Genomic DNA, 14,568 nt, shown 5'->3' on the forward strand with positions numbered 1-14,568 from the left:
AAACAACAGAAGTGACCGAGGACTGGCATTCTCCCCAGTCAGCTCCAGATAACGTTGCAGGCCAAAATCCTAATGCAGAGCATGCACGACCAGAGGGAGGTTATCTTGTACCCTGATCTGCAAGCTGAGTGATTTTAGCAGGTCAAACTTTAGTAACCTTGCACAGATAGGAGCTTTTAAACGTCAGATTCTCAACAGGCTGCACCGAAATTATCCCTATTTATGGAGACAGATTGTAGACTCCACTGAGCTAACAGTAATTCCACAGTGGGTGAGGTGGGGGTGGATGGCAGATTTCGAGAGATTGCTTTACAATCCTTTACATTTATAGCTAAATTTCTTCCTTGCATGCTCTGAACAACTAAAACTAGACATTTCACTTAAAACCAAAGTTCCTTATTTTGGGATCGTTCTGACGGGATTGAATTTCACTGCCAATCTCATTTATCACATGCTTTGTTTGAAACAGGAGGAATGATTTGATGATCTGATAAGGTGCATTCTACTGCAAATTTACCTCCATTTAAATTTATAGAGCCATTTGCAAGAGAAAAATAGAACCATTTACTACTGATTAAAAGTTCATTTTAGCAAAGCATTAAAGCTTTGTGACTTAGTGGGAGGGGCCCATTAACACTAATGACCATTATAATGCTAGTTTAATACAATTTAAAGTATTACATAGATTATATTACTCCAAAACAAAATTAAACAGAATTTTTCCAAATATCTCACCTATCTGTGATAAATTTCAATACCTAGAAGCCAACTTAACATACCTTGGTAAATTGCATAAAAATTAATAAAATTTGGATGGATATTTTTTAAATGATTCCCGAAGTTGTTATTATTCATTTGGATCCCGATCCAAAATCAATAATATTGTGAATATCAGAACAAAGTATAAAACTTAGAACAAATCAAAGACGTTTTCTTGATTACAGTATAATTACTGGGGAAAAATTAATACTGAGATTTTGGAAAAATCCAACAACGCCCACAATTAAAATGTGGATTACAGAAATGTCTGAAACCTTACACTTGGAAAAAATTAGATTTGTCTTAATTGACAAACCAGAATTATTTGTTAGAATATTGTCTCCATTTATTGATTTTTTAAAGAGGTAAATTGGTTCAACAGAAGCTGGACTGAAACCCGAGCTCAGGATTGGATGAATAACTACGCCTCATAATCTACGGACCTAACTCCAAAACTGTTATTGGTCATTTTCTTTGTTTGTTTTTTCTTTCTCTCCATTTTTTTTTTCTTTATCCCTTCCTTTCTATTAGTTTATAGATCTTTCTTTTCAGTTCTATCTTTTTTTAAATTCTATAAAAAGAACAGAAGCTTTGTATGAATGTAATTGATTAATAAACCGTGTTGCTATTATGTGTTTATGCTTCTAATAAAAAAAAAATAATGCTAGTTTATTTGATAGCAAACTGCGTGGCTCAGTGCGCCATGGGAACTGTAGACCATCCAGTGAGGGCTGAAACCCACTAAGTAGTTAGGTAATGACCACTGGAGACACAGGAACTGCAGATGCTGGTATCTTGGGCACAAAGTGCTGGAGGCACCTCTCCAGTCCGAAGACCATCCTTAAGTCTAAAGAAGAGTCCCAATCTGAAACGTCACCCACCCATGTTCTCCATGGATGCTGCCTGACCTGCTCTAGAACTTTGTGTCTTTTTTTGTAAATCAGCATCCAGTCTGAAGAAGGGTCTCGACCCAAAATGTCACCCATTCCTTCTCGCCAGAGATGCTGCCTATCCCGCTGAGTTACTCCAGATTTTTGTGTCTACCTTCAGTTTAAACCAGCATCTGCAGTTCCTTCCTACCCATTTCGTCTGCAGTTCCTGTGTCTACTAGTGCTTGAGAAACTCAACGGGTCAGCAGCATTTGTGGATAGGCTGTCTTAGGTCGAGACCTTTCTCCAAAATGATTGTAGCAAGCGATAGGCAGATACAGGTGAGGGTTTGAACAGCAGGTGGGTGGAGTAAGTGACAAAGATGAGAGATGAAAAGGAGACAAGGTGTCAGATCAGGAGGTAGACACACAAAAGCTGGAGTAACTCAGCAGGACAGGCAGCACCTCTGGAGAGAAGAAATGGGCGACGTTTCAGGTCGAGACCCTTCTTCAGCCTAACAGATAAGGAGAGTTGGATAATGACCACCAACGGTTATCCTTCTTAAGAAGAAGCATATAAAATGTAACTCAGTGGGCCAGATCAGGAGTCTGAAAAAGGGATCTGACCCAAAATGTCATCCATCTTTTATCTCCAGAGATGCTGCCTGATCCACTGTGTTACTTCAGCACTTTGTGTCTATATTTGGAATATGTAATGAAGTTACATTTGGGTGGAAGAGTCTATACTATATTGTGACTACAATCTGATTACTTGAAACCTGTGCAGACAGATCTGCACAGCTCTAGGTCACTATTAATATTTGTCCATGGATGTCATCTTAACGTAATATGGTTAAATAGAACAAGCGAGTGTCCACAGCCTTCACAACTTCATATAACATCACAAGCCAGAGCCCTAATAATAAACTTACTGCAGTACATCTCAGTCAATTGGTACCTAAAAGTTGTGTGTTGCGTCCCCTGCTCCACGTTCTCTGTACTCAGGACTGTGAAGCTGACACTGCTCCTTCTCTACCTCTACATTCACAGATGATACCACCATTGTTGGATGAATAACTGCACGGTGGCGCAGCGGTAGAGTTGTTGTCTGACAGCATTTGCCTTACAGCGCCAGAGAGCCACGTTCGATCTGGACTACGGGTGCTGTCGGTACGGAATTTGTACGTTCTCTCCGTGACGCATGGTGTTTTCTCCGAGATCTTCGGTTTCCTCCCACACTCCAAAGTCGTACAGGTTTGTAGATTAATTGGCTTGGGTTCGTATACTTGGTATAAGTGTAAATTGGCCCTAGTGCGTGTGGACATTGAGTTAATGTGCGGGGATCGCTGGTCGGTGCGGACTCGGTGGGCCGAAGGGCCTGTTCCCGCACTGTATCTCTAAACTACACCAAACTAAACTAACAGGTAACAACGGAGCAGAGTACAGGAGGGAGATCGATAATTTGATTGAATGATGCTCTTAATGTTTGCAAGATCAAGGGTATTAGCTCTTTCTCTGGATGTTTTCTCTGGAGCATCGGAGGCTGAGGGGAGACCTGATAACTATATGAATTTATGAGAGGCATAGAGAGGTTAGACAGTCAGAATCTTTTTCTCAGGGTGGAAATGACAAAAATAAGAGGGCTTAGAATACCGGTGAGAGGGGCAAAGTTTAAAAGAGATGGGCAAGGCAAGTTTTTGAACACCGAGATTGGTGGATGCCTGGAATGCACTGCTCGGGGCGGTGATGGAGGCAGATACGACAATGACGTTTTAGATGCTTAAATGGAGGTATGTGGATCACGTGCAGGCAGAGGAGATTAACTCGGCATTATGTTTGGCACAAACATTGTGGGCTGGAGCCCCTGAACCTGTGACATACAGTTCCTTGATCTATTCCCCTGACTTGAATCCCCCACCCCATCTTGCTCCTGTGTTATGAAAATGCTGTCTATTAAAGATGCTGGAATCTGGAACAAAATAAAACAGGACACTGGAAGAACTCGGCAGGTCAAGCAACATCTAAGGAAGCAAAAGGGTTGAGCCAGTCTGGACCTGAAATGTGGACTTGTCTCCACATGTAGGTCATGCTACACTTCTATAAAACATTGATGAGACCACATTTAGAGTATTGTGTCAGTTTTGGTAATCATGTTATAGGAAGGATGTTGTCAAACTGGAAAGGATGCAAAGAAGATTTACTATGTTGCCAGGACTGGAGGGCCTGAGCTACTGGGAGAGGTTGAGCAGGCTAGAATTTTAATCCTTGGAGCGCTGGAGGATGAGGGGGTGATCTGAAAAGAGGCGTATAAGAGCATGAGAGGAATAGATTGGGCCAACGCACAAAGTGTTTTGCCCAGAGTTGGGGAATCGAGAACCAGAGGACATAGATGTAAGGTTGGGGGGAGGGGGAGGGGGAGGGGGAGGATTTAAGAGGAACTTGAGGGGTAACGTTTTTGCACAAAGGGTGGTGGGTGTATTTGGAGGAGGTAGTTCAGGCAGGTACTGTTGCAACGTTTAAGAAGCATGGATAGGACAGGTTTAGAGGGAAGAGTAGGCAGATAGGGCATGTTGGTGTGGGCAAGTTGGACTGAAGGGCTTGTTTATGACCTCTATGAGGTGCTGCTGAGTTCTCATGTTCCTGTGTTCACGTCTTTCACAGGACCTGTTGCAGGTTGGAACTTCACCGCTTTTCCGAGTCTTCCGTGCCAGCAGAGGGGAGCAGTGATTGTCCTAATCCTGAGCTTTGCCGGCTTTCTGCTCGCTTTGCTCTTTGTGTGTCTCCCTTTCCTCCGTGCTTACTCCCGCCCCCCTCCCGGCCGGAGAGGCAGGTCGGATTTCACATCCGCGACGTTATTGAGAGAGAGTGCTGGGTGGAGGTTTTCCACTCAACAGTGCCAACAACTCGCTGTTTGCGCTCGACATGTAATAAAAATGGCTGAGAGGTAAGAAAATGCAGCTTTGAAATTTATGTTGCAATTTCAAAAACACAACTTTTATCCCCATTGTAAGTTTGTGTACTGGACCTCGCAGCAAAATGTGATTGTGACCGTGTATTGTACTCTACTGAAATTGAGTGTCGAAAGAAACCCTGATAACGTAAGCCTGCAAACTTAAAAAGATCGGTTCGAAATTCTCCCAAAGGCAGTCAGTCGCCGAGGGTGTTGTTTGACTTGCAGTGGAATGAGGTTTATCATGTTGGGAAGCGTTAGGTTAATATCGTGCAAATACTTTATTTTTCCCTTTCCACAACTAACTTTTAACATTAAAAAAAAAAAAAAAAAGCCCGGTTACTTTATGCATTAACAATTTTGATATCGTGATATTCCCCGTTGTTTTTGGATTTGTATCCAATTTGTTCTGAGAATTGCAAATTTCAGCTTTTTTTGTTGCACTTTTCTTTTGTTTTACAGTTGCCAACAATACTCTGTTCAGCCCCCGGGTTTCCTCTGTAATATGTTACACTTAGTTAAACCTCGCAAAGTCCAAACAATTTACGATTAAAATCCACTAAAGGTCGATCTGTTTGAATCGGGATGTTGAACCGCAAAAACACAATAAATAGTTTTAAATTAACATTTCTTTTAATGTTTGCTTTCCATTCGCGCGTTGGGGAAATAAATTATGTTGATTTGTATTATCAGCAGATTGAATCTAATTCGCCTCCAAATGCTTGGATGCGAGTAACATGTTGTAGTTTGCCTGCCTCTGAAGTCAAACCTGCTTTATTGATCGTCAATTAGAATAGTTTTTGATCTGTTGTAGTCCGTGTCTGATTGACAAGGTCTGAAGCTAACTTTCTTCCCGGGGGCATAAAAATATCACGTTGATGGGGGATTTAAAAAATAAATAAAAGCTGTTGAATTAACTTCACGGCTGTTTATGGAAACGAATTTGCCATGAGTAATTCATTAGACTGTTTTTCAAATGTTTCTCTATCAGGTATGACCAGTGTGTTTCTGCATGTCAGTGATTGGTGAATCACCGGTAAATTGCACACACTCAAACCTGCACAAACTTGCCCAACACTATTGTGCCGATGATATTGCAAATACTTTTTATTAACAAACGTTCAGATGAGTTAAAATTAACTCCCTCCTTTCATCCTTGGATTTTACTGCATGTACCTAAATTGGCAAGTTGTAATTAGTTTAGATTGAAGATGGACACAAAATGCTGGAGTAACAAGCAGGGTAGACAAAAGTGTTGGAGAAACTCAGCGGGTGCAGCAGCATCTATGGAGCGAAGGAAATGGGCAACTTTCGGGCCGAGACCCTTCTTCAGACAGAGTCGCTGGAGAAAAGGAATAGGTGATGTTTCGGGTTGGAATCCTTCTTCAGATTCCTTTTATTAGTCGGTAGTTTAGTTTAGAGATATAGCATGGAAACAGGCCCTTCGGCCCACCGAGTGTGCGCCAACCAGCGATCACCTGTATACTAGTTCTATCCTACACACCAGGGACAATTTACATGAAGCCAATTAAGCTACAAGCCTGCATGTCATTGGAATGTGGGAGAAAACCGCAGCACCCGGAGAAAAATCCACGCCTTCACAGGGAGAACGTACAATCTCCGTACAGACAACTCCGGTAGTCAGGATCGAACCCGAGTCTCTGCGCTGTAAGGCAGCAACTCTCCTGCAGCATCACTGCGCTGCCCACAATCTGAATTAATCTTAGTAAGATTAGTTAGTAATTTTAACTAATGTTGGTGTTCAGTATAGCTATATTATTAACCTGTAGGAAAGAACTGAAGATGCTGGTTTAAATCGAAGGTAGACGCAAAATGCTGTAGTAACTCAGCGGGACAGGCAGCATCTCTGGAGAGAAGGAATGCCTGATGTTTTGGGTCGAGACCCTTCTTCAGTCTGATTAACCTGGTGACTATCTCTGTTTTTCTTGTTGCACCTTATCTGTAACAAGCTTCCCACAAGAGTCGCTTGCACTCCAGAATTGAGGTCATTACAACCAAAGCCATTGATCTGCAGTCTCAGTTGAGTTATGCTTCTGCACATGTTTGGATGCCGAGCTTAACGCCATTGTCACCGTGTTCACTGAAGCATACTAGAAGATAGGCCGTGTACGTAACAGCTGCAAGATAAAGGTTTTCCCACTACACCACGCCTCCCAAAGACTAAAGTCCACACTGAAAACTGGAGCGTTCCCCTTCGGATATTTGTGATGAACTTCACCATTACCTTCAGCAGCTTTTGAGACTCTTGAGGGGGAAAAAGATCAAAAAAGCTCCTGCTCCACGGTCTTTACGACTTGAAAGGACACAAAATCTGGAGAAATTCAGCTGGTTGGGCAGCATCTCTGGAGTAAAGGAATCGGTGACATCAGACTGAAGAAGTGTCCTGAACCAAACTGTGACCTATCCATGTTCTCCATAGATGCTGCCTGACCTCTGAGTTACTCCAGCACTTTGTGTTCCTTTTTGTGTCAACCAGCATCTGCAAGGCTTTGTTTCCACATTTTTTTCTGCCTTTAAGACTCAGACTGATTACCATTGGTACTCCGAGAGATATGACTGATGTCATCTTCGCAATCCACCAATCTGCAAACTAACATCAGCGGAGGTACAATAAAACCTGCAGATGCTGGAATCTTGAGCAAAAAAAATAGCAAAGTGCTGGAGGAACTCAACAGGTTAGCAGCGTCTGTGGAGGGAATGGACAGATGACATTTTGGGTGGGGACCCTTCCGTCAGAAGAAGGGACCCGACCTGAAGAGTCATCTCTCCATTCCCTCCACAAATGCTGCCTGACCCACTGAGTTCCTCCAGAAATCTGTTTTGTGAACTAACATCAATGTGTTTTGTAGGCCAATGTGCCCAACACTGAGGGTCTAATGACACTTGCTTGCCATGTTGTCCCTATCCCTGAGACCAAATGCAGCGACTGGAACAGCTACTCTCAGCTTTATTACTGGTTGGACAGTGGGAACAAAATAAGGGTGTTCTGAATGTTTTGCTGACAAAGTGTTTCCCTTTGGGTTGTGGTAACCCTTGGCCCACAACCATTCAAAATGGAGAATGAGCGTTTGGAATGACATGGGGCATCAGTGAACACACAATTCAAGCATGAATAGCAGAAGCAGCACACCACTTCCCACATTCCCCACCTGCTCATACTGTCAAGAACAGCCTGTCTCACTATTGAAACAAAAGAACTGCAGATTCTGGTTAAAACCAAAGATAGACACAAAGTGCTGGAGTAGCTCAGCGAGTCGGGCAGCATCCCTGGAGAAAAAGGATGGATGATGTTTCAGGTCGGGATTGAACTAAACTATTTTATGCTTTGACATTTTGGGTTGGGTCTGAAGAATAGTCCCGATCTGAAATCTCACTCATCCTTTTCCCCCAGAGATGCTGCCTGGCCCACTAGTTACTCTATCACTTTGTGACTGACGGTCTCAAATTGGCTTCATTAGCCAAACAACTGGAATGGGAGCAAGTGATCCTGTCACTGCTTTTCTTGACGTTATTGTCAAAGAGTATTCTTGTACGTACTTCCCCATGAGCTCAATATTACTCTATCCACTAACAATGCAGGGGAATCCCATATGGGATAACACCGTTCATTTTCACCTGACTGTCCTATTGGGAAATATTGTTTATCAGGTCGCTCTTGATGAGAAGAGGAATGACCTGTAATCTTCCAACAAAACAAATGGATTAGATCATTACACAGTTTTCATTGTCTTCCTTACAGATTATATTTTTCTCTTTCAAACTAGCAGTGGGAGAATCCATTTTGGAGTCTGGTTTAGAATTACCATCAATGTTTTCCTGTCAGTGAACCAGATTGGAATCAATCTTGTTGGGTTTGGAGATTTAGACTTGGGGTACAACGAGAAAACATGCCCTTCGGCCCACCAAGTCCATGCCGACCAACACTATCATCCCCCGTGGACAAGCACTATCCTCCACACTAGGAACAATTTACAATTTTTACAAAAGCCAATGAACATACAAATCTGGACGTCTTCGGAGTGTGGGAGGAAACCCACATGATCACAGGAGCTAAGACGGGGAGATAGATCAGCCATGATTGAATGATTAGACTTTATGGGCCGAATGGCCCAATTCTGCTCCTATCACTTATGTCCTCATGAGAACGTATAAACTTTGTACAGACAGCACCCTTAGTCAGGATTGAACCTGGTTCTCTGGCGCTGTGAGGCAGCAACTCTATCACTATGCCGCCCCAAAGCATGGAAATAGGCTCTTTGGCCCACTGTGTCCACACCAGCCATTAATCACCCGTTCATATTATATTAGAACAACCATTATGATGATACATTTCATTCAACGTTTTGTGACATGATACATCGATTCTTCCTTCGCCAACAATCGTTCGATCTGAACCACCCTGTCTGATATCATCTGTTGTCGGTCTGGGGTTGTCCTGGTCTTTTCTTGCTTCCAGTTCCTCCCTCCCTACAATCAGTCCGAAGCAGGATCCCGACCCTGAAACGTCGTCTATCCGTTTTCCCGAGAGATGCTGTCTGACTTGCTGAGTTACTCCAGCTTTTTGTCTCTTTTTTTGTGGCATCGTTTGCCTCGTGGAGGGTATAAGGAAGCAAACAGTAGTGCTGCACTGTTGGAGATACTACTTTTTAACTTGAGGCATAAGCTTAAACTCCTCTTGGGTCGATGGAAAGCTTCGCTGCTTAAGTTTGTTGTTGAGCAGACGGATTTCCTCTACTTATCTAACAAATTGCCATAGACGGCTGTGGCGGCCAAGTCATTGGGTATGTTTAAGGCAGAGATTGACATACTTGATTGATAAGGGTCCCAAGGGTTACGGGGAGAAGGCAGGAGAATGGGGTTGAGAGAGAAGGATAGATCAACCACGTTTGAATGGCACAGTAGGCTCAATGGGCCAAATTGCTCCTATGGTTTATGAATTTATGGACACAATGTTATTACCTCATTAATGTGACTAGAGCAGATTATATGTTATGGATTGCATTACTGTTTGGGAGATCTTGCAATATGCAATTTGGTTGCTATGTTATAATCAATTGCATTTTATTCAAAAACATGTTATTCATTGTAAATACTTTTGAGAGCTCTTGTAACTGGAAATATTTAGAGAAAAACATTTCTCTCTCGAGATTTCAGAAGACATGCACTGTATTAGATTTTCAGATAGATTTGATCATGATTTACTGCACAACAATATTCAGCAGTAGAACAAGGTTAGCAGGGATATGCTCATGGGATGGATAAGGACGAAGGCTTCAGACTCGAAACAGCACCTATTCCTTTTTCTCCAGAGATGCGTGACCCGCTGAGTCATTTAAGCACTTCGACATGGCACAGCGGCGCAGCGGTAGAGTTGCTACTTTGCAGCGCCAGTGACCCAGGTTCGATCCTGACTACGGGTGCTGTCTGTATGGAATTTGCACATTTCCCTATGACCATGGGGGATTTTTCCGGGTGTTCCTGATTCCTCCCACATTCCAAAGATGTGCAAGTTGGTAGGTTAATTGGTTTCTGTAAATTGTCCCTGTGTGTGGGATAGGACTAGTGTATGGGTTATCGATGGTCGGCATGGACACTCGGTGGGCCAAAAGGCCTGTTTCCATGCTGTATCTATAAACTAAACTAAACATTTTGTGTCTATCTTCGGAAATCGGAATAAAGCAGATTCTGCAGTCCCTTCCTAGGCTGCTAGTAGGGTGGATTCACTGGTCCGGAACGGACTTGGTGGGCTGAAGGACCTGTTTGTGCACTGTATCTCTAAAGTCTAAATGGCAATCTTGAATCATATATAGGCTCGACTTGGTAAAGAAGACAGATTTTCAGATTTCATTGCCCCAAAGAATACTAGTGGACCTGATGAGTTGTTCTATCAAGGACTATCTGGTAGTTTTATGGTTAGCTCCAGATTTATTCCAGGGTGATTGCTGGTCGGGGCAAACTCGGTGGGCCGAAGAGCCTGTTTCCACGCTGTATCTCTAATTGCAATTTTCTCCTCTCATCCTGTGTTTTTTTTTCATGAAATAGCTCCCCCTTGCCCATTTTTTAATGATGGTGAACTGATGGTCTGCTCAATGTCGTGAGCTTAGCCTCTAAACCATGTCCGCTGAGAATGTGTCTCTAGCAAAGAGAGAGTAGAGTAAGCTAAAGAATCACGGAATTGTAACCTTACGGAAGAGCCCATTTGTTTATTGGACCCAAGCAAGTTTTTTGTCGAGCCAACAGTGCCATCCTGTTGCCTTTTCCTCGTCAATCTGCCAATTATTTTCTCTTGCTGTCTAAATCGGTTTCGAAAGCCTTGATACATTGTTTTAAAATAAAATAATGAGAATTTTACAGCACAAAGATGGGACATAGGATGGAAAGTTAAGCCTATCATGCCAACAAGTTCATGAGTAGAAATTTTTTATATGTCTTTCACCACGGACAAAATGTTCAGTATATTGTCCGAAGCCTTGACATTCAAAGCTGCACACAATATTCTAACCGTGTCCTCACAGATTGTGCTTTCAATGGCCTGCTGGATTCCTCAACACCTAATGATTTCTTTTGAAGTTCATTCACTGTACAGTGTGTAAATATATAGTCGTACGGCGTGGAAACAGGCCCTTCAGCCCAACTTGCCCACGCCAAACAATAAGCTCCATCGACACTAGACCCACCTGCCTGCGTTTGGCCAATATCCGTCTAAACCAGTGGTTCTTAACCTGGGGTCGGGACCCCCATGGGGGGGTCGTTTGGGGCTTTACTGGGGGACATGAAGGGGTCATAAATGACATATTCATTTGTTGAGCCCATTTTTAGGAACATACTACATACAGAATTTTGTTCACATATGCACGTACGTATGCCAAAACGGTTAAGAACCGCTGGTCTAAACTTATCCTAACCAGGTACCTGTCTGCATTATTTCTTAAACGTTGTGATACTACATGCCGACAGCAACGCGTTCTATACACCAATCATCCAATGCCCGAAATGTTGCCTTTTTCCTTCGCTCCATAGATGCTGCTGCACCCGCTGAGTTTCTCCAGCTTTTTTGTGTATACCCAATGTATAATTTTTTTTTTAAAGATGCTATTAAATATTTCACATAGGTTCCTATAAATCTTTAGGTTCCTAATGGGTTCCTATTAAATCTTTCACCTTTCACTTTAAATCCATGTGCTCTAGTTTTCAAATCCCCTACTCTGGGTAAAAGACTGTGCATTTGGCCTCTTTATTCCTTTGTTCATCTTGTACATATCCCAGTCAATTTGTACAGAGTTTAGTCCTCGGTACAGGAATTAAAATTGACCATGTCCTTTTTGGGAGATTTAGTTTTGTCTCAATGCTAGAAGATATTCCCAGCCTTGTCGGAGTGAGTGGGGATTTCTTGACTAAGCAGCTGTGATCTTTATTCAACTTGTACCTGAGAGATGGTGCCTCCAGTGAGATTGATTTCTCTCTGCATGTTTTCCTCTTGCCCTAATTTATATTGGAATGAGCAAGAACAATATGATTTGGTTGTCATTTCTGGCACACTGCCAGATACTTGCCCAGTATTTGCTGTTTGGGCACCTGCTCATGAAGAGAGGTCTTCCGGGTGTGGTATCAAAGGGCTGCCTTTGTCTAAGTGATGACTGTGGTTTCTCACAGTGTGATTCATTATTTGTCATGTAATTATTAATTTTTGCGTAAAATGCAATCTGCCTAGCAATGCAAAATAACTTCCAACGGTTGAACTCATTTGGTTACATCCCTTCTGTCATTGGGCTCAGAGGTTTTACAGAAACAGTAACAGGCCCTTCGACCCACCGAGTCCAAGACGACCAACGATCACCCGTTAGAACTAAACATAGAAACATAGAAAAGACTAGGTGCAAGAGTAGGCCATTCGGCCCTTCGAGCCAGCATCGCCATTCAATATGATCATGGCTGATCACCCAGAATCAGTACTCTGTTCCTGCTTTCACCCCATAGACCTTGATTCTGTTAGCCCTAAGAGCTATTTCCAACTCTCTCTTGAAAACACTAGTTCTATGTTATCCCACGTTTGCACCCACTCCCTACACTCTTGTGGAAATTTTACAGAGGCCAATTTGCCTAAAGACCTGCATGTCTTTGAGATGTGGGAGGAAACCAGAGCACCCGTAGGAAACCCACGCGGACACAGGGAGAATGTGCAAGCTCCACACGGACAGCACCTGAAGTCTGGATCAAACCTGGGTCTCTGGCGCTGTGAGGCAGTAGCTCTACCCACTGCGCCACTGTGCTGCCCACTTCACGCTGACATGCGCTTCACCCTTGTTATGATGCGAGTAGTTTTCCTTGCTTACAAGGAGTTGCTGCCACTCTTATTCACAGTTGGTGTCTGCGTTGGTGTCCATTGTCTGGACAACAAAACAAACAATATAAAACAAAACTGCCCTCTTGGGTGGATGTACAGGAAGCTAAGGCATGTTTGAAAGTCTCCTTCTTGGTATTCTAGGCATGTAGTTACCTCATTATGTAGTATAATGATTAAACTATTAACAAAATCTCCTCAAGGTATGCCTACCCTGTAGAGGTTCTCTCTCTGAGTGTTCTGGAACTCTCACTGCACCCTCTGTGATTCCTCTTGCTCTCCGGCTATCACCGACCCCACATCCAACAATGGAACATTGTGGGCTCCACCATTCCTTGATCATTATTGTATTTTGCATTTCTTTCATTCATCTGTTCTATCTCTCGTTTCCCTTTCCGCAGACTCGGTCTGAAGAAGGGTCTCGGTCCGAAAAGTCACCTATTCCTTTTCTCCAGAGATGTTGTCTGACCCACTGAGTTGCTCCAGCATTTTGTGTCTATTTAAAACCAGTGATATATTTGGATTATCGTGCCAACGTGTGGGAGAGAATTTCAGTTCAATTACTTGAATAAATCTGGAGCTAACCATACAACTACCAGATGGTCCTTTAAACAATATCCTATCAGGTTCTCTCGTAACCTTGGGGTAATGAAATCTGTCATCTTTACCAACTCTGGCCTGTATATGATTCCAGCTTTGTCTTTTAGACTTTAGAGATACATCGCGGAAACAGATTCCCCAGCGATCGTCCTGTACACTAACGCCATCCTACACACGGGACAATTTATAACTTGCAGAAGCTAATTTACATACAAACCTGTACATCTTTAAAGTGTGGGAGGAAACCGAGGCACCCGGAGAAAACCCCTAGGGTCACAGGGAGAACGTACAAACACCATCCGTACAGACAGCACCCGTAGTCAGGATCAAACCTGGGTCACTGGCTGTAAGGCAGCAACTCTACCGCTTCTCCACTATGCCGCCCCTAATGATGGTCTTTGAAAAAAACTCATCCCATCTAGTTCACTAGTACCTTTCTGGCTAACAAAATCTGTCATCTTTACCAAGTCTGGAATATATATGATTCCACTCTTTGCCAGTCTAAATTAGCAAACCACTCGCTTCATAGGGATTTGGGATGGAGAATAAATGTTGGCCTCGGCAATGATAGCCATGTCTCATGACCGAGTAAATAACATGAATCATTGGATGATCTGGTTAATGTTTCTTGTGGCTGTTTATGGCGGCCTGCATGTCATGGCTGTTCTTCCTGCTCGGTGACAGTGAACATACTTCTCTAAAAGTGCTTCACTAGCAATAAAGTTCCCTTCAACATCCTGAGGTCATGGGAGGCATTGCTTTGAATCAACTGCCTCTTGCCGAACAGAGAAGTAGGAGGGGGCATTGAGAAGCCAGGAGTGTACCATTACAAGAACATACAATGGTTGCATCCCGGAGCCAACAATGTTGTAAATGTGGAGGACAATGGGAGAGAAAAAAAAAATGGTTCCTTGGACAATGTTATTCTGTGGGTGGTGATCTGTTCAACTGAAAACAGGAACTAAATATAGAATAATGGGCACCTGCAAAGGAGCTAAAAGCATATTGCCAAATGGAGGGTTTCAGGTA

General features: G+C 43.0%; 1 protein-coding gene across 1 annotated transcript in view; it reads left to right on the forward strand.

Moving 5' to 3' along the window:
- The first annotated feature begins 4,409 nt into the window (after window positions 1-4,409).
- The window catches only part of LOC116986367 (rho GTPase-activating protein 39-like), a 126,338-nt gene continuing 116,179 nt past the window's right edge, over window positions 4,410-14,568 (forward strand). Inside the window, exon 1 of the mRNA XM_033041821.1 lies at window positions 4,410-4,571. Within this exon, the coding sequence (XP_032897712.1) occupies window positions 4,561-4,571 (11 nt within the window). The 5' untranslated portion in view covers window positions 4,410-4,560. The remainder of the gene's footprint in view (window positions 4,572-14,568) is intronic.

The sequence above is a fragment of the Amblyraja radiata genome, chromosome 23 (assembly GCF_010909765.2).
Source record: "Amblyraja radiata isolate CabotCenter1 chromosome 23, sAmbRad1.1.pri, whole genome shotgun sequence".
Lineage (NCBI taxonomy): Eukaryota > Metazoa > Chordata > Chondrichthyes > Rajiformes > Rajidae > Amblyraja > Amblyraja radiata.